The sequence below is a fragment of the Melanotaenia boesemani genome, chromosome 3, assembly GCF_017639745.1.
Source record: "Melanotaenia boesemani isolate fMelBoe1 chromosome 3, fMelBoe1.pri, whole genome shotgun sequence".
Taxonomy (NCBI): domain Eukaryota; kingdom Metazoa; phylum Chordata; class Actinopteri; order Atheriniformes; family Melanotaeniidae; genus Melanotaenia; species Melanotaenia boesemani.
In genome coordinates this window covers 36,331,189-36,351,126 of record NC_055684.1, presented here as the reverse complement: position 1 = coordinate 36,351,126, position 19,938 = coordinate 36,331,189, and the positions used below count along the sequence as shown (strand labels likewise).

The 19,938-nt window shown below is 38.3% G+C and overlaps 1 protein-coding gene across 1 annotated transcript in view; it reads left to right on the top strand.

The window, feature by feature from the left end:
• Window positions 1-3,279: 3,279 nt before the first annotated feature.
• The window catches only part of prickle2b (prickle homolog 2b), a 97,046-nt gene continuing 80,387 nt past the window's right edge, over window positions 3,280-19,938 (top strand). The window contains exons 1-2 of the mRNA XM_041981424.1: window positions 3,280-3,478; window positions 4,897-4,982. Coding sequence (XP_041837358.1) covers window positions 3,437-3,478; window positions 4,897-4,982 — 128 coding nt within the window. The 5' untranslated portion in view covers window positions 3,280-3,436. The remainder of the gene's footprint in view (window positions 3,479-4,896; window positions 4,983-19,938) is intronic.

Genomic DNA, 19,938 nt, shown 5'->3' with positions numbered 1-19,938 from the left:
ATTCAGATGCTAGGCTCAGAATTTGGTTTAAACAACATGAACTCATATATTCATCCTGTCTTACTTCAATTATCCTGGCTGATTGTGGGAGTGTAGTGGTGAGTGGGATATTTTAGGTAGTTTGATATTAACTGAGCATCGTGTAAGCACTGCAGCCTACCTGGATATTGTTGTTCACCGTGTCAATCCCCCTTATGACCACACGGTACCATCACCTATCAGGGGCGGCTGTAGCTCAGGTGGAAGGTCTCTGAGGAATGCCCCCCCCCCCCCCCCCCCCCCCCCCCCATTAAAAAAAATGAAGAGAAAATAGTAAGTAATAGAAAATAAACGAGAACACAATCAGTCAAGACGTATTCTGGTGTGCGTCCCAAATATGAAAAATGCCTCTGTTAGAATCATGCAGCTGAGACTTTTGATGCTGCATGAGGTTAATTTTTTTTTTTATTACTCTCTGAAAGTGTGTGTGAATAGGAGAAAATGCTTGTTGAACATATGCGAACACCAGCCTACCATTTACTCTACAAAATAAAACACTGAATAATCATTGCAATTATTTCCTGATAAATGTGATAGTCAAACATTAGCAGACTGGAGACTTTTTTCTGCCTATCATGTTTTATTATTTGACACTACTCACACACAGTGTTCCCACAAGGATTAGTTCAGTGAACTGAACTCCTGTTTGTACCAGATGATGACAACACTTCTGAACGTCATGTCCACCACCTTCCAAACAACTTCCAAATAAAGCTAAATCAGCCCTGACAGATTTCTGGAGGTCTAAAGTTCACAGGCGAGTTATTTGGGATAATGCAAAGCAGAATGGGAAGAATTACAAGCCCAGGATCAACTAACTCACTGCACCACGCTGACAACCAAAAAAGGAGCCTTTCCTAAATTCCACTTAGGTTTTGCACAGCTCTCAAAAAAGCAACATGAAGGCTGTTTTTGATTTTGCCACGACTGTTTAGACTCCTCAGTTAGATTTACAGTAATGACTGGAGTTTTAAAGCCATGAGTCCCCAGGGTCGCCTCCTTCCATCATTATCATCATTCCTAAAGGTAATCTGGGCTGGCTTTGAACTGAAGCTTAGTAGTATGCCTCAGGCCCTCCCTAACACACACACACACACACACACACACACACACACACACACACACACACACACACACACACACACACACACACACACACACATGATTACAGAGTCATGTTTTATCTATTTCTTCAGTAATATCTATAATGTTTTGCAGAAAGGATCATGGAGCAGCATCATGTGACAGTCAGAAAAAGCTTTTGACGTTGTGCTGGTAATTTTCTTAATCGTACTGAACTTAAAAGGTAAAAAACGATGAAGACACTGATCATCATCAGAAAACTTACCAAGGAAATAATAATTAAAAGCAGATAAAAAACATCCCCCAGATTTGCAGAATAATACTTTAAACACAAAGATATAAAACTTTCCTCTGAGTCAACTGGAACCATTAAAAAGCAAAGAGTAAAATCCCAGTTAATACTGTGGAATTCAAAGTCTGTCCAGCAGAAAAAATAGAGCAGTTAAGCTCAGCAAGGTCTATTTAGTAACTACAGAGGAGCTTTCAGTTGTATCACATGACTCTTGATGACATGGAGCTTCATTTTTACCTTTGGGATTAGATTCTCTAAATCTGATGTATTCATTTATTCTGCCATTTTTTTCATGCTGATATAAATGTTGAAACATTTTCCTTCTGACAATTATCATTTGACCCAAAACTTCAAAACAGTTAAAGACTGAGTATCAAGTAATTTTAACCTCCAGGTTTTAACTTTTAATCTTGATTTTTATTGTTGTTTTCAGGAGAAGTTCTTAAGATGCTGCAAGAAAATTTGAAGTATTCTCACATTATAAAACCACCAAATAATAACATCCAAACATAAAGATTTTTACTCACTAATGCCTCCAGTTTATGTAAAACAAATTAAATTAATAAAATAAACATATTGACAAGCAGTAGAATTAAATAACTCCCAGACATTTTTATTTCCTGGTGCAAAAATCTCACATGTAAAGATGAAACATGATGCCATGTAGAGGACTCCTGGAGATGATGTGTTTGCGTGTGTCCTGTCCATCGAGTGTATATAAAAGATGGACTGAGCCTCCATGACGTAGGTTTCTGGAGAGCAAAAGTGACGCTCGTTGGGCGTTTCCACTGTCGCCATCTTGGTAGTGTCATGTGTGTTGTTAGTCCCGGAAAAACCTAAAAATGGGCAGAGGTCAAGCTGAGAGGGGGACTGTGAAGGTGGGGGTGGAGGATTAACAACCATCAAACTCTTTTTTTTTCATTGTGGAAAGTCTTTGAAAGGCATTCAATTTTACTTTTTTAATTTGGATAATTTTGTGAATTTGTGAATTACACCCATTTGTTTCATCATGTATGTACTGTTTGTTGTATTTGTACATTTAAAAGTTTCCCTGGAAAATATCGTGATTATAAGGTGTTTCATTGCTTATGCATCACTAAAGCCAGGTTCAGAATATAAGATTTTTAGTGTTAGATTGAAAAAATTACAAACACTGCACAGCACACTTATGAAACATTTTTATATTCTTAATGGAGATTTAACAGCATTTTAGATTTCGTTGAGTAACTAACTTATGTAATTAATTGCGTTAATATTTTTAACACAATCATCACATGACAAGCCCCATACATTTGTCATGTCTCTGTTATGACAACGGGACTGGAGAGACTGGATGGAAAAGATGAGCGGCTGGCTTTGTGGATGGATTTAAGAATTAACTCAACATTAATGCAGCAATACTTGAACTGCTTTGTGTCTCAATCCTAACAAGCAAATATGTAAAAGTTTTTTGTTGTTGTTTTGTTTTAAAGAGGAAATTATCTGCTTTTGTCTCACCCAGTGATAAATGTAGGATATCTAATAAAAAGCTGTGAAATACAGGAATTTCTCTGCTGTAGAATATGACCTTAGTTTCATACATTATGTTTTGCTGAACAGTTAAAACAACAACTGGCTGTTTTTTTCTGGAGTTTTTCCATAGTTTTCCAACTACTATTAAACTTTCGGGATTAAGACTTTTTGTTTTTGACAGCGATTCTTCAATGGTGGGTCTGTCAGCAAACTCCTCCACTGTTGCTGCTAAATGATAGTTTGTCCTGTTTGGGAAACGCTTCAGCATCTTATTGGCTGAGAGGATTCAGGGTGGACCTGCAGACCGGAACAACGCAGCTTCATTCATTAATGACGGAGTTTAATCGGACAGGGTCAAAGTCAGGCGTCAGGACGAGGTGCTTCTGGAAAAACAAAAATAACAAAAGACAAAAATAAATAAAAACGGGAAGAGGACGAGCACGCGCCGGCCTCAGGTTTCTTACTGGAGAGGGAACTGGACGCCCGCGTCTTGTCCTGGTTCAGCTGGTCATGTTCAGTCGCGGCTCTAAGAGACGAGATTCCAGCAGATCGGTAGGCATGAAGTAGTTTCTGAAGCGTTGTTTTCTTTAGTGCATGTTCCAAAATGACAGACGTGTCTTTGTTTTAAAGTTTATGTATTTATACATCGATCTATTCACTTATTTGTAATCCGTCCCGTTTCTAAGGAGATCAGGTATCATCTGCTCCGTTTCCAGAGTAACTCACCTCCACCAAAGTCACCAACGGCTCATTTAAAGTTGTTTTCTCTGTTTCAGCCAGTGGTTTGGGCTCTTGGATCTTTTAAAAAGCTTTTAATTTATATTTTTTCATTGTAGCTACATGTCTAATGTATCTCGGAAGTTAAAGCAGCTTTTAAAAAAACTTTACATTTGTTCATATAATAGCCTATACTGTGACAAAGACTTGAGCCACCCACTTATTCATTGTTTTATTTGTATCTTATTTTTCAGACTCAGACTTTTTTGTAGCCTTTTAAATTCGCATTGAGAAATAGTTTTCCAGTTTTTTGAAGGCCTTTTTGTCTCTCTCCATTGAATATGGGCTGCTTTGTCATTTAATTTTCAATCTAGCTACAAACTTCTTTAATACATTTTTTTAAACTAAGTAAACTGGACACATGAAGGACATAAGAAGTGGCAGGCTTAAAAAATGTCTACATCAGATGAACAGTATCTGGAGGAGATGTCATTAAGAAATATTTTTAAAAAATCAAGCTAGTTCTTGGTACAGGACCTGAGAGATGAGACTTGACTTTAAATGGAACCATACTCTTCACTGAAGCCTCATCAGTAATGATCTCTATGGAAGAGTGGCTGTCAAGAAGCCATTCTGAAGGAAGAGAAATGAGGAGAAAGGACTGAGATATGCCAAATGACACAAGAACTGGACTGAAAATAAGTCTGGGCTCTGGGAGAGATGAGTCCTCCCAGAGCCCAGACCTCAACATTATTGAAAGAGTGTGGGATCATCTTTACAGAAAATGGAACAAATGGCAGCAACATCCAAAGTGGAGCTTTGGAAAGTCTTTCCAAAAGCTTGGAAAACTATTCCTAAAGACTACTTAAAGAATTTACATGAAAGCTTGTCTAAGAGGTTCAGGCTGCATCAAAGTAAAAGGTGGTCCTACTAAATAATGACTTTCAAGCTGGTTAACAAACATAAAATCTGTTATAGACAGTATTCCTGTTTAATTAATTCTGGCATCTATTACCCTGTTTTTAAGGAAATATAGAAATCAAATGTGTGATCAAATCTTTAGCACATTACTATGCAGTCTGTAGTGGCTCTCTGAAAATGACTTGCTAATATAAGGTTATTATGGGGACGTAGTGGTTACTCTGGAGAAGCTACACTTTAACTAACCTTTAAAACCTCTAGGCAGCTTTGTCTGAACTGTATCTGCAGCAGCAAGAGTTGATCCCTCATCCTCTGTCTCTGTCTATCCCAAGTTGAACCCTGCAGATGAGTCACAGAGAGGACAGCCCTGTATCACCTGTGGAGAACAGTGTCCTGGCTTTTCCCTGCACAAATGGAGGTACTATGTTTCTTCCCTGCATGTAATATAATCACACAGATGTTGTCAGGCTATAGTAATAAAAAGGATTGTCTGGTTTTTGCTTATTTTGAAATGTTTGCACATGTCTGACTTAATTCACATAGAGAGTTAAAACCATGAGCAATTAGCTGCTCTGCTGTAGTGACATGTAACCAGCTGACTAAGCTGCAGCTAATTTGGCAAAGTACCCACTTTCCAAACAATATCTCCTTTGATTTCCTCTTCAAGTGGAGTGACATTCAGGAGGAACCCTTTCAGACGCCTGGCAGTTTGTATAGAAGCAACCATGCATGATACCACGAGGAAAGCATTATTCTGCCCCTGTGTGCTCTCAGATAATAGTTTTTTTTTTATTGTAAAGACAATTCATGCAACATCCTGCCTGCCCACTGTTTCTACAGTCGCTCTGTCACAACTGAGACGTGAATGTGCTTATGCTGTGAAACACACTGTATATTGTTTGGGGATGTGATCTTGCTGTGAACTACAGGTGGTTTGGGTTAGAGTGTGAAAGAGTGTGACTAATGTGTGCAACTCTGTTATGGGCATGCGATTCAAAAAGTCCCCCATCAGGTCTAGAAAAGCTCTGAGAAGTGTAAGTTTCTTCTGATGTATTAGAGATGAGCTCTACAAGCATGTGTTTGTATGTAAAGTTTTCTTGCTGCTGAGGGTTAGTTTGTGCACAAAAAACCCCAAAGCAGACTGTGAACTGCTTACAATTTTCACAATGCAACCCTGGCAGAAAGCAAGCTGCTTGACCTGGTCCCATAAGGATTAGGTCTGGAAAAGGAAAGGTCTAAAATGATAAGGTTGGAAACTGTTTGAATGTTTTAACACCTGCAAAGTCCTTGACGTATGACTTCACTTTGTAGCACACCAGAAAAATCCCTAACACTGTTTTTACTTACAGAGCCACTTGAAGTTATGAAAACATGACAGTATTTTTATAAAAACACTGTTAGTTGGATTGGAGTCACTTTTTCTAAAATAACAACCCTGGATTTGTGGAGCAGTTTGCCTTCTGGTATCTGCAACGAGGTTAGGGGTGAGGGGGTCTGAACCATAAAGTCCTTCCAGACGCCTTTGCTCTAGTCTAAAGTAAACTATTACAGGGGTAACAACAAGCTCAGGAATGCAGTCATTTAATTGTTTGCCCGTGGAGTCTCACAATAAAAAACAAACTTTTTCCCTCCAATGGACTTAAATACAACACCACAAGACACAGATTTCAGAAATAACATCATCCTGCAAAAGGTTTTCATTCAGCTCCAGCATATGTTTGTGTCTGTGGTGGAGACCTGAAAATTTACCACTTATTTCTCAGGAAGAAAAAGTGTTTCCATGCTAATCTTACGCGGTTTTCTAGTTATGGTTTACTCTGGAATGCAGCTTATTTTAAGTGACCCTGAAGTTAGAAATGGGAGGATGAAGGTGGCAGTGTGAACATATTGTTCCCTCCAGTCACATACCAGACTGTCCATCTTTGTCCGCTGCTCAGTTGACTAAGGCCAGAGAGGAGTTACAAATATATGTATATAATTTAAAGACCTATTATTTACTTCCTAAGATGATTTAAATGCACTCAAATTAAATTGATGTAACAGCACAGAAAGTGCACAAAGTGTGCACAATGACTCATTGAGTCAGGTGTGTTGTAGCAGGCAAACACTGAAAACCTGCAGGACTGTGGCCCTCATTGGACTGAACAGGGTAGCCCTGGTTTATATTCACCATTCCTCTTGCAAATGTACTGCACACCAAAATTGGTGTAAAAAACAGCTGACACTCCAGCTGTTTTTGTATTATTTAAGTTGTACCTGAATTTTGTAACCCAGCATGTGTTGTGTCACTGGCACAATTTTGGGTAACAAAATAAACAAACTTTTACAAACATTCGTAGGTGGAATACAGGGTTGGAACTTTTTAATTGTGTGCATATTATACTTATGTGATTCATTCAGTGTCACAGTTCTATTTTCTTTGCTAATTGCTGAAAGAATAAAACTGAGTTTATGCTCATCTTTATGTCACAAGTGTTAGACCATTTAAGCAACACTACCGAACACTGGCAGATTCTCACGCCCCCTAATGAAAGCTATTCGGCATCTGTCTTGCCTTCCATCTCTTCTCTGATGTCTCTCCAGCCAGTAAAAGTCAGTCTGATGCGGATTTTTGTCTTATCTCTTGCACTGTCATTTTCTCGTTCTTTTCCTCACTTCCCCGATAATCTCCTCTCACGACTCTTTGCTGAATCAGTCATGGTGCACGTTCAAATTGGTGTGTTGTGATCCAGTTACTGGCGTGTAACGTGGTGCCCTGAAGCAAAATGCTGCTGTCATGTGATGCTGGAATAAAATGTTGTGAAGTGCAGGTCCTCCGTCTCAGAAAGGGCACCGACGGGTCCAGGAATGTTCAGGAATGAATGCCAGTGTGTCATCAAAATGAGTCAGAAACACAGAGTTTTGAGACTGAAAAAGTTTGCTTTAAAGTTTTTTTTAATTGAATTAAATTAATTTAAAGTAAAGTTTGATTATTTATGTGACTATTTAACACACCATGCTGCTCTGGTATAATTTACTTATGTATGTCTGTACAGTAAGCATGTAAAGTGACATTATTTGATCTCTGTTCTTTCTTTGAGACAAAGCTATAGGATTGGATTTCAAACAGAATTAAAACATGATATGTGGAACAATGACAATTTCACCTCTATACAAGGTTTCATTATGTCAAGCACCACTGTGTGCTTCAGACTGGTCTTTTCTACTAACTTGACTGAGTGTATTGAAGCATTTCCCATTCATGGTGAAGACAGGAGCCAGTATGGCGCTGTGTATTTAAGATCACCCAGGCCTACCAAAACATTACCCTCAAGAATTTAGCTTTTGTTGTTTCACTGAGACGTGAGTGTTAAACCAAACACTGCTTGGCTGCTAACTTTAAAGGTTTGAGATAAGTTGAGGACATCTATGGGATCTTTAGAGATGTAGAAGATGCTGCTCAGCTACTCATAGTGAGGGTCTAAAATGTAAAGATGAAGGAAGAATGTCTTACGTGGCTGATTGTGTGTCAGTGTACACGTCTTATTTAGTTGGCTGAGCTGCTCTGAGCATGTTAGCGATAGGAGGATAATCTCCTAGCGCAACATATTCCTCCTGAATTATTAATGTTAGCCTTTGGGTTGATTGATTTTTCCTTGTGCTAATGACACTCATTACCAGGCTTATTAACATGAGCCCTAAGTGTAACAGTGATATCTGATCAGCAAGATCACATGACTGTCTCTCTTCTGCACAATGCCAGTGTGTTTTAGTGCTGCTTCTAATGTACAGTATGCCTTGAAAGTTACACTTGACCTGCACACTTAGGTCAGTACAGGCATGAATCACACTACAAAGGGGGATTTATGCATTTAGATCTTACCGGTTGAAGTTTTTCATTTCCTCTGTCCAGCAGCATAACTTAAACCTAAATTAAGGCAGTACCCCTTTTCTTTCTTTTTTTTTCAGGTTCTGCCAGAGCTGACTGGAGCTTGACAAAGCCTGCCCTTGTATCTAACAGGGTTTTAGCTGAAACATTAGCTGGCTAAAAGCAGTATTGAGGGGGTGGAAGAGACAGAGAAAAGATCAGGGGGATGAGGAAGGGGAAGAGATGGTGCCTGCAGTAGAATAAGAGGGACCAGGTTTGAGTTTTAACCCTGCTCTGAATAGCTCACTGACGTCTGTCCCCTCGGTAACCCAGTTTGATCTGCATAACACAGGGCGGCCCCGCTATTCACTGTGTTAACAAGACTGCCTGGCAAATAAAACTGTCAGGGCGCCCAGGCATATGAATGGGTTCTGGCTACTGCGAGAGAGAATAAGGAGAGGAGGTGGGAGAATGAAACCTTCGGTGGCCAGTGCCAGACAATAGAAACTAAGTTGATTTATCACTAATGCTCTGCCTGTGTATTGGCAGAGGAATGACATGCTTCTGTGCTTGATGGTTTGCAGGGATGAAAGCACTTTGTGACCTGCTGCGTTCTCTTCTGCTTTGGGCTTGTTTTTGAGCACAAGGGAGCAGCGACATATGTGAGAGCGATTTTGTGGGTCAAAAGGCAAATAGTATCTTACACTTGGCTTTTTACTGTGTAAATTGTGTGTTTTATCTTTGTCATCTAGAGGAGATTGTCTTTGAAGGGGTTATTTTTTTGTCAGAGCTGCTGACCCTCATGATATATCATTGTGAGTCTGATATAAATCACCATTTGACCTTTGGGCTCTCAGATGTGTTAGTCTGAACCTTTCTCCTCCCATCTCTCTGCTTTCATTCTCTAATAGCTTCTAACTGTTCCCCTCCTTATTAATATCATTCCTCCCTGTTTCCCTCCTCATCCTGTCTAGTTTAGATTACCCCACATTACACTCAGGAATAGATGGAGCACTGAGCATTTGATTTGACTTTAATGAGCAGGTCTTAGTGAGGGTTATGCATGGTGGTCAGAGAAACAAAGATGGTGTGTAAATGAGAAGCTAGCAGAAATCCTGAGGGGTCTTTCGGTCAGCTGTTGAATTCCAATGAAATCCCAGTGTCAAAATTCAAGAGCTAGGCAAAATTAACACTCTGACATCACAGACAGAGACCCGAGCTGAACTAAATTCCTAATTTCCTTCTTTTATGTGAAGGTTAAATAGTTAAAACAAGAAAAGACACATTTGTTGAAACCAAATGCACAGGAGGGCTGTTTTTTCTAAATAAATTCAAACATTTGTTTCCATTTTAAAAAAAAAGAAAAACTCTTCATACCATAAACTTATTAAACTATTAGAAGTAGCTTGTCTTTTTATCCAGAAGAGGGCGATCTAATATCAGTTTGACCTAATTACGGTGGCCAGGAATGGAAGTGCAAAACAATATTCAATCGAGTGAAACACGTTTACATTGCTGCGATGCACATTTACATCGTAGAAACCTTGTTTACATTTACAAAAGTACAATGCTGAAACACTTTTACCAAGGGCTGAACAACATTATATTCACGTAAACCACTTTTACAAGTTTACCGAAAGACTTGTACAAGTTCAGAAAACACAATTACAAAGATATGACTGCGCTGGTGTTAATCATCAACCATTAGAAATGGTGACGCATTTAATCTGGACTCTTCTAACATAATGTGACCCTCACATATCCAGGACCACAGAGGTCACCACCAGAGGTCAAAGTTGATGTAATATTGTTTTGCACTTCCGAGCCACTGTACCTAATGGCCTGTTGACCTATCAGTAAATTCTGCTGATCTTTGCTACATTGCTATGAAAACTAGTGGAAGAAGCTACGATAAGAAAACATTTACAACAGCAAATAATCTAAGAACTGGTGATTGGAAGTATTTTGGATTTTACAACATAAATGTTCTAGTAAAAAGATAAGGCTGCTTGTTAGCTTCGACCAGCATGTTGGTGTTAATTTACAATAGCAACAAATCTGGGATTCACCTGCTAGCTTGTCACGCGCCTGAGACACCTCATGTAAGTAATTCAGTGGTTTAGTGTCATCTGACTGCCTGCTGTTGGGCACAATCAGCAACAGCTGACCAGAGGCTTGTTAAAACAAGAGTCTATAAAAAATCATACATCATTCTGGAGACATTTTATCACAGGGATTTCAAGATGATGAAAAATTTTCTTTTGTTTGTTTTTTGCGCCACGGTACACAATCCCGGAATATTGCTCAGTTTGTCATTTTGAGTGCACATATTTTTACTGTCAAGGCAAGCTGTCAATAAATAGCAAATCCTTAACGTAAAGGTCTGTCATGACACGTCCGTGTAATCTGTTTAATCAGAGAGGAAAGAATGAAGGGGGTTGAAGCTGATCTGCCTTTGATTTACCTCTGAGCTGAAATGGGCGGGTACAGTAATAAATGAGGTGAAATGGACTTGTGTTTAAGAGTAAGAGATATTAGTGTGCTTGCCACTCATAACTGATGTTGTCCATGCTTAGCGGATTTTACGACGCCATGTGTGCAAGCACACACTGATACCACACTGAGCTTCCACTATTTGGTTTGTGGAGGAACCGTACCTGGATGGATGTCTGGATGGATTTTCGAGCACAACAGGTGGTGTCATGTCATCCACCAGGTGGGTTCTGAACATGTAACAGGAGACTTTAAGGTTTTAGGTTTCTGTTCTGCTCTGTGCTTGTAATGGTTTCTGTAACTTTCTGTCATTAGTGCTGCATGACACTTCTTGACACCATATACGCCCCCGCCAACACACTGTAAGTTTATTGAGGGAAAAGGTATGTGTTTACTTGTATTGTACAAAATTTTAATAGAATATTTTGTTGCAGAAGCTTTGTTGGATGCAGACTTCTGCCAAATCTGTTTTTTTTTTTTTTTTTTGTTTGTTTGTTTGTTTTGGTCTGTTTTGGTTTTTTTGGTATGCCAGCAGAGATCAGCTGACTTCACCCTCAACATGTTTCTCTTTCTTTCTTTTTTTTCTTCCTTTTTTAGCCATTCAAAAGTGTCAGTTGCACAAATAAACATTCTTGTCATTTAAATTTACACTTATAGCCTATTTTAGTCATGTTTTTTAGTAGAACATGCTTGTAATGCTACTCACCATCTTGGTCCTTCAAATCGGCTGAGCATCTGCACCTGCAGGTACCAAAATTAAGAAAGAAACTGAGAGGGGACAGGGCTCTCTCTATTACCGCTCCCCAACTGTGGAATAACCCACCATGCACACACATTAGAGAATCTCGTACACCAGGGGTTTGCAACCTTTACCATCCAAAGAGCCATTTTTCCCTCAGCTCAGCTAAATAAAACTCGCTTGGAGACACAAATGTTACGAGACCTTTAGAAAAGACAACTTATAATTTTTGATAAATATCTGCTATAGAAAATTTGTCATTTTTGAAGAACCTTTTCTATTTTTAGGTTTTAAAATAAAGAAACACATAAAAATTTTGCAAAAAGATGATAGACAGGTTTTTTTTCTATGGGATGTAGATATTTGTGGAAAATTATGTACAAAAGAAAAAAGAAAGCCCAAAGTTTTTAACTTTATGACAAGAAAAATAGATAAAAAAAATCTTACTGGTATTTTTAGTGTCATTATGTTTATTCCATTAAAAAAATGGAAAATTTGCTAAAAACTTGCATTTGTTATTATATCCATATTTAAAAACATTAGTTCGGTAGCATTTTTAGCCAGAGCCATTGTGGAAGGTCCAGAGATCCACATGCGGCTCACTGTAGGTTGCAGACATCTAAACCACACTGTCCACTTTTAAAATTCGTACTAAAACCTGTTCTTTGGCTTTCAGCCCCACAGAAACTTAGTTTACTTGATCTCCTCAGTTTTAGGTGGTCTTATTGAGTTAAATCTTAGTTGTTCTGTATGTCATGTTTTTAAATGTCTCATTAGCCATCCTTCAATCAAACTGCGTTCTTCACACAGCTTATGTTATATTAAATAATACATTGTTCACTTTTCTATTTTTTTTTTCATATTTTTCAATTTTCCATTAATTTTCACTTTTCACATAAAAACAAAATAAATTTAAAAAAGTCAAATGAAGCAAATCTTTAGGGGAAGTGTAATGGAGGCGATCTCTTGGCTGTTTGTCTCTGATACTAAGTTGTTCCCTTCTTTGACACTAAACCAGCAGAGGGCAAACACGTCCTACGTAGGTGCTAAACTCCACTGTTTGTTGCTCTGTTGCCACCACTATTACATGGTACACCAGAGTTCTGATTTGATTCTCTTCTTGATGGGTGGGGAGTCATTTTTGCATTGGCAAATTATTAGAATACATAAAGCCAACCATGTATTTTGTTTCTATGGCAGCAATAACTTAAACATACAGACATCATCAGGCATCAGGACTTAAAAAAAGCCTATGTAATAATATCAGTGCTTGAAGTTGCAAATTAGGAAATGAAATTCTACATAAGGATTAAAATGGTTGCATTTTGGAAATGGCCTTTTTTAGAAAATGGATTCTTGGGCAGTTGTGCTACGAGGCTCAGGAAATAAAGAGCTGAGCATTTTTCTTCTGTGCTGCCACAGTATTATCACCTCATCGCTGATTTTGGTCAAACTATAGTCCTTAATTAGCTTTTAAACAAGCACTATTATATCCAGCTTGTGATTGAAAGGCTAAGTTCACTGTTATGTAACACAACCAGCAAGTAATTCTAGTAATGTTTATCCAAAAGGGAAGCCCTGCTCTAAACTCTGTTGTTGTAGATGCTCATGTTGGACATGAACGGCCAGTTAAGGATGAACAGGTTTTTCTTTCAATGATGAATCACGGAAAACTACCGCAGGAGAGTCCCACAATAAAGAGATTAGTAGATCCCTTTTTAAGTTATGAGAATAAAAGAATTCCATCCCTATAGACTTAATCTGCATACAGAAAATCATGCTATGTGGTCAGATTATATTTTACTCTGTTTCCTGAATAAACCTTCAACATTTTCATTCTAACGTTGAGATTTCTTATACTGAACAGCTGGATCAATAGTGTGTGTTTTGCCAGCTCTTGCAAAAATGCCTGCAGCTTTACGTTGATCCACATCTTTAGTATTTTCTCAGCCGTTCTTATCAAGGTCATCTGGAACAGGTGCTCTTGCATGCGGATTAAGACTTGATAGGCAGAAAAAATCTTGACACACATACTAACACATATGGTCTTCCCCTAGAGATTAATCTGAAAGTCATGCTGTCTGGATCCATACTCATAAATATATGCAGATTGACACAGCACTTTAATGTTTTTTTTTTCATCATTATTCACGTACCTTTGAGATATTTTGAGTCCAGGACAGAGGTGTTTAAAGGTAAAATCCAAAGGATGAAAGGTGTTGCTTGCAAAATGGGAGAAATTTCTATGTGCAGCCAACAATGTCCCCTGTGAAGGGATGAATATTGACTTTTTTGCACAGTTTTGTACCACTTATAACTATTATTCATCCTTTTCAGCCTTGCAACATCTGTGAATCCCCTCCGTGATCATGTGCTAGTGATGCTAATTCACCCAGATTTCTGCCTCAGTGCTGATCCATATCTTAATGAATGCTTGGTGTGCTAACCTGCCTTTGAACTGTCACTGAGAATAAAGGGGGGCAGGCTCATGGCTGTCAGATGCACAGAGTTAACATTTACAGTCCACAGCCCTACATTTCCAACCCACCCACTGTGGTTAGAGAGATAATTTATGTCTTCCTGACTCTTTCTCCTGCTGGGATACTGTGATTAATGTGGACTTTGTTCTGGTTGGTCATATAGCTACCTACAGTTTGTTCAAAGCTCTACTTTGAATGAGGCACATATTCCATTAATTGTTTAGCTGAGACATTCATTGAGCTTAAACCTTGGGGCAAACTAATGGTTTCACATATTATCACTCTACTATATCTCAGTTAACCAGACACAATGGCTGTATCAGTTTAAACATACTGTGACATGAGTCCATCACTTTGAAACTACTGACAGGATCAGATTTGTTTTAATGTTTCTAAAACGTCTTTCACATCAAAGTCTGAATTCCTCAAACTTTCTATGACTAATATATTTGGTTATGCTGTGGCGATATTGTGTGCTTGACCTCTACAGGACATTGAACATCGATTTGCTTTGATCCTGCTGGGTTGTAGCTGAACTGTGGTTAAAATAATCTTCAGCATCTGTGTCTTTTGCTTTGTGGTGTTGTTCTCTTTGTGTTAGCTGTATTGACATCCATGGATTTGACATGACATGATGTCTTACCAGGTTAGTGCTAGGTTCTGTCATGCTAAAACCATTTTTTATTGTATTGACTGTCAGACATGTTGTATTTGTATTTATTTTTGTATTTGTATTTGATGCAAATCTCCCATTCCACCAAATCCTAACACATCATGTCATGTTCAAGAAAGCATTTTAAGAATAATAAGAAAAGGAATAAGAAAACCTTTATTATTCCCTCAGTGGGGAAATTGCTTTGTGTGGAAATTAGAAATTTGGAGATGATTTGTGCTTAATGACATGGTGCATTATCCTGGTGGAAGTAGCCATCAGAAAATTGTTCATTGTGGTTATAAAGGGATGGACATGGTCAGCAACAATAACCAGGTAGGTCACTCAGCACAACATTAGCATACAGTATGTACATGTGTGTGTGGATCAAATATGACTATGTGAATGAAAAACCTTGTCATCTGACTTTTAAATGTATAATTTGCTATTTGGCCAGTTTATGGCACATTTTATTTGATCCACGAGTACCAATTACAGTACATCTTTGCATTAAAAACTCATCTGATTTAAAAAATAATCTTCACATCCTTAAGTGATAGGTGCTTCAAAGGTGAAAGGTCACAGAATTTAAACATATAAAAGTCCTCCACAGGAGATCATTAATGTCAGTATCAAATGTCAGAGTAATGCTTCAAATAATCTCTCAATATTGTAGCCAAGTTCTAAAAGGTTAACCTGCAGGTAGAGCTGGAGAAAAAGGTCAGCACATCACCAGAGTCAGTAAATTATATCACCTAGAAATCATTAAAAAAAAAAAAATTTGGGGCCAACCTACCAAATATATGGAGATATTTTACAGTAGTAAAATAAACTAACCTGGTTGTGCCATAAATAAAAATGGATAATCCTAAACCTTTAGGAATATTGAATCTAAAGCATATTGTATAGGATATAACTCAAAATTCTTTTATATTTAAGAACCTGGAATCAGTCAATTTTGCCAACAAACTACTTAAAAATGGATTGTTTAAGTTAAGTTTTTACCTCCCATTTTCAGATTGCTTTTTTTTCCATTTTCAGCTGTATCCATCATGTGTTATTCTCATAAATCTGTGTTCGCCCAGTCTTCTACACTGCTCTGCATCAGCTCGCTACCCACCATCCATGTGGCCTCCTCTCTTCTTCCTGGCATCCGTCCATCTATCCAAGCTCCTCATCTTAAAGAGTGCAACAAGCTTTACGCCGTGCACCACATCAAACTCCTTTTGATTTCTCTGCTCTTCATGTTTTAACCCCCCCCCCCCCCCCCCCCAGCACCTCCTTCCACTTCCCAATCTTCTCACTGGCCACATACCTGCTCCCTGTTGGGCACTCAGTGTTGTGCTTATAGCAGCCAACAGAGGTCAGTGTTATGCAGTCATCGTCATACTTGTTAATTTACTGAGCAAAAAATGAAATATATGACTAACATATGAAAAGCAGTGAAATGATCAGTCTTACAGTTCAGTTTGCTCACCTAGCCTTAAGTTAGCACAGTGCTGACACTTACCTTTGACTTTCCTATTACTTTAATAACTTGTTCTAATTTTATTACAGACCAGAATTCCCTGTAGGGTGCAAAGTGTCATTCGTCTTCACTGCACACAGTGTTAAATTATTTGATTAGTTTATTGATTCAGCAGCCCTACTGATTATTGGTTGGCTTAAGTATCATATTGACCTGAGAGAATTGACTGTTGCTGTCTAATATTGCAGAAGGGGCACAGGCAGCTACTCCATCAAACAGCACTGAGGAGAAAAAACAGGGCTTATTTGTTGTATTGACGAACCACTTTGAGGCCTCATACAGAGAAATGACAGTATAAGATGTGTGTTTGTGTGTTAAATTTAGTCATCTGAACAGCTTCTCTTTTTTCCTAAGATAAACTTTTTTTTCTCTCCTCCACTTTCTTTTCTCTAAGTGTCTCTGTGTGTAATATGTCATCATCTGAGGAGTAGGAGATGTATCGTCTTCATTTTCTGCACAGTCACACATACGTCATGTCAGGCTGGACGAGCTGTAATTCTTCCTCTGATCTACTGGCATGCTCTGTTGTGTAATACGCTTTTTCTAAGAACCTGTGCGTATGGGTGTGTATGTGTGTGTGTGTGTGTGTGTGTGTGTGTGTGTGTGTGTGTGTGTTTGAATCCAGAGTATTGATAGTAGAGAAGCTTTTGGGCTAAACCAGTGTTTCATGGATGATAGTGTTGGCTGGATCTCGAGGCCAAGATGCACAGGTATTTATCAGTTTAGAGCTAAATGGTGCAGAGAAAATGGAAGGGAACAGAAGACGAGGAGGAGGAGAATGAGAAGGCAGCTCTGAACTTGGCTGGTTTCCTCTGATAAAAGCCTGTAATGCTACTTCACTGAGAAATTAGGACAGGACACACACCCAACCTGAACAAGGAGATATAGACTGTTTACTGGCTGTGGTTTTTACTTGTGTGTTGAGGTGTCTGATGAGATGAATAGAAGTAAATTCCTCTCTTTATGTTGTTGTGTAACCAGTGAAAAATGGTATCTGTGTGTTGTGCTGGCTCAGTCTTTTTAAGTACCTGCACCAGAGATTCATGAATGTGCGAAAATCTTTTTCAAACCAAAATCAAGACCAAATGCAACGTATACAACATTTGCATTCTCCCTGGGAAGATAAGTGTGAGCCAGTTTAAATTATGTAATTATTTCCACAGCACATAACCAGTGTTTTTTTTTTTTCCTTTAACCCTCTGAGCCTTGTGTCTATTGTTTAGAACTCTACTCAAAAATTACACACCCATAAGAAATGAGTATATCTCTGCAACCACGAGGTCTGTTTGAATACTTTTAGGGTCAAAGTAAAGGAAACACCTGTGGGATTTGTTAACATGTAATAATATCAGTATATATGTTACTGGTGAAGAATAAATGAAGATGGCACAAAGCATGAATGAAAAAGGGTTTCGGGCTTTTCCATAATAATCTCTTTTAGGATGAATATGAATATCTATTTGGAACATTGCAGCTGTAGCTATAAACCTCTATTAAATCATATCACATAACAGTATGTGAACATTTGTCTGCAATTGTCATTTTGGCACAGTTTGGCATCATTTGTTCTTAAGGTCCACCAACTGGGGGATCTCAGGTTGTAATAAATTAATACTGATGAAACATTTGGATAGATATAAATTAGATTAAAATCCAGGGCTCTGATGGAAGTCAAATATTCTTTAAAGTTTTAAGCAAACATAGTGTCCATGGGTTCTGAATGGGTTAAAAAAGCTAAATAAAACCTACAGTTAAAATGTAAACTTGGTTTGAGCAACAGTGTGCAGCTGATCGCAGCTATACTGAGACAAAGCATTGCTAACATGGGTTTTTTCACAGTGAGAGCTGTCTGAAGTTAAATCCCCACACACTCACCTCACCCCCAATATTACCAAGAGGTCACTCGCTTCACTTCACCCATCTTTGAATATGTATATATCACACTTGGTATTCAGATGTTAGCTAACATGACAACTTTGATTAGCTGAACATAAACCTGTAAAAACCCTATAAAATCGGATTCAAAATGCTTTTGTTTTTGGAAAAGTTTCTCATCACACATTGTAAAGTCATGTAATTTAAAGTTTGTAATTGGGATGCTACTAAAACATATTGCCATATGAGAATTTCCTGTGAAGTGAGAATGAGTCAAAACATAGGATGTGATGCAGCATGTAAGTGCGCCTGAAGTTAATGTAAACTGTTTTTATTACATTACCAAGGTGGAACCTGCCATTGTTCGATGGTTGGATCATGAGGGTACATGCCAAAACCACAAAATCTGCAACAATCCAAACAACCCAAATCTAGTCTGTTACACCTAGTTTTACTTTTTCCTAGTTTTGTTTAATTCTTTCATGCAATTCATTTTAGGGGTGAAAAAAGATGGATTGGAATAGATAAATGAACAGACCAAAATGTGACAGAGTTCCCAAGTTGAGCTTGAGAACATGCATTTCAGTTTCATGTAGCATGTTGTATCCATTTCAGACATGAGGACAGAAAGTACCTTGACATGAGCTCATACAGCTGTGTGTTACAAAGAGGCAGCGTGGGCACTATACCCACAGACACAGACACTGAATCACTCAGATTAAGATAGATGGAAATGGAAGCCAGGAATGCAGACACCTGATGAAGTTACTTGGGTAATTCGAATGAAGCTGTCATCTTCTTCATAAAGTAAGAACAACAGCTCTGTTTCGCCAACTTAGCCACGTCATGCGTTCCTCTCTCTCCCTTTATTTGTCAACGAGTTTATTTATGCAAGTGGACTAGTTGCTAAGGAGATGAGCCGTATAAAGTTGATTAATGCCTTGACCCTGAACCAGACAAATAGGGCATTGCCATTATGACAATAGGAGCAGATTCATGTGTCTGTTTCTATACATTAGTCACTGGTAATGACAATGATGTACCAGCACACTTTCTGTTGTCTCTGCAACACTGGACCTCTGTCTCATAACAAACCCTAATATAAGCCCAGTTACCCTGTTTAGACATGTTGGAAAATATGACAACAGTTAAGTAATGGTGTGACGGCCAAGTCCAGAGGCGGAAAACAGAATGAGCTGATTTGTTGAATCAAACCACTCTTGTGTGCATGTCAGAGGTCAGCTTTTAACTAGCAAATCCCCCTCTCTCCCATCTAATCCCCTTTTGGGGGTTTTCCCACACCACAGGGCTCATCTTGAGCCCACCAGAGCAGAGACAGACAGTCAGGTTTGATAATTCCTGACAGCTTTTACAAGCCTCAGAGTCAACATAGAAAAGTAGTTATATTTCTTATGAAGATCTTTTGGTTTGCATGCATAACAGAACTGAAATAGCAACTTATATCTCAGTAAGCTCTAAAAATTAAGTTTCAATATTTAACATGTTTGTCAATGTAACACAAACTTTTTAGAACTGCAAATTAGGAATTTAATGTGTTATTTAAAAAAAATGTATATATAGATAGGATGCACCTTAGCATATGCAGTATAAGTAGCTAGCTTGTGTTAGCTTAAGAGAGCCTTTATTATAAGATAAAAGCTTCACCTAAATCACCCAAGTAACTTCATCAGGCATTCCTGATTTCCATTTTTATCCATCTTAGGTAGCACGCATGTGTTATTTTAATGCTAACTCGTATT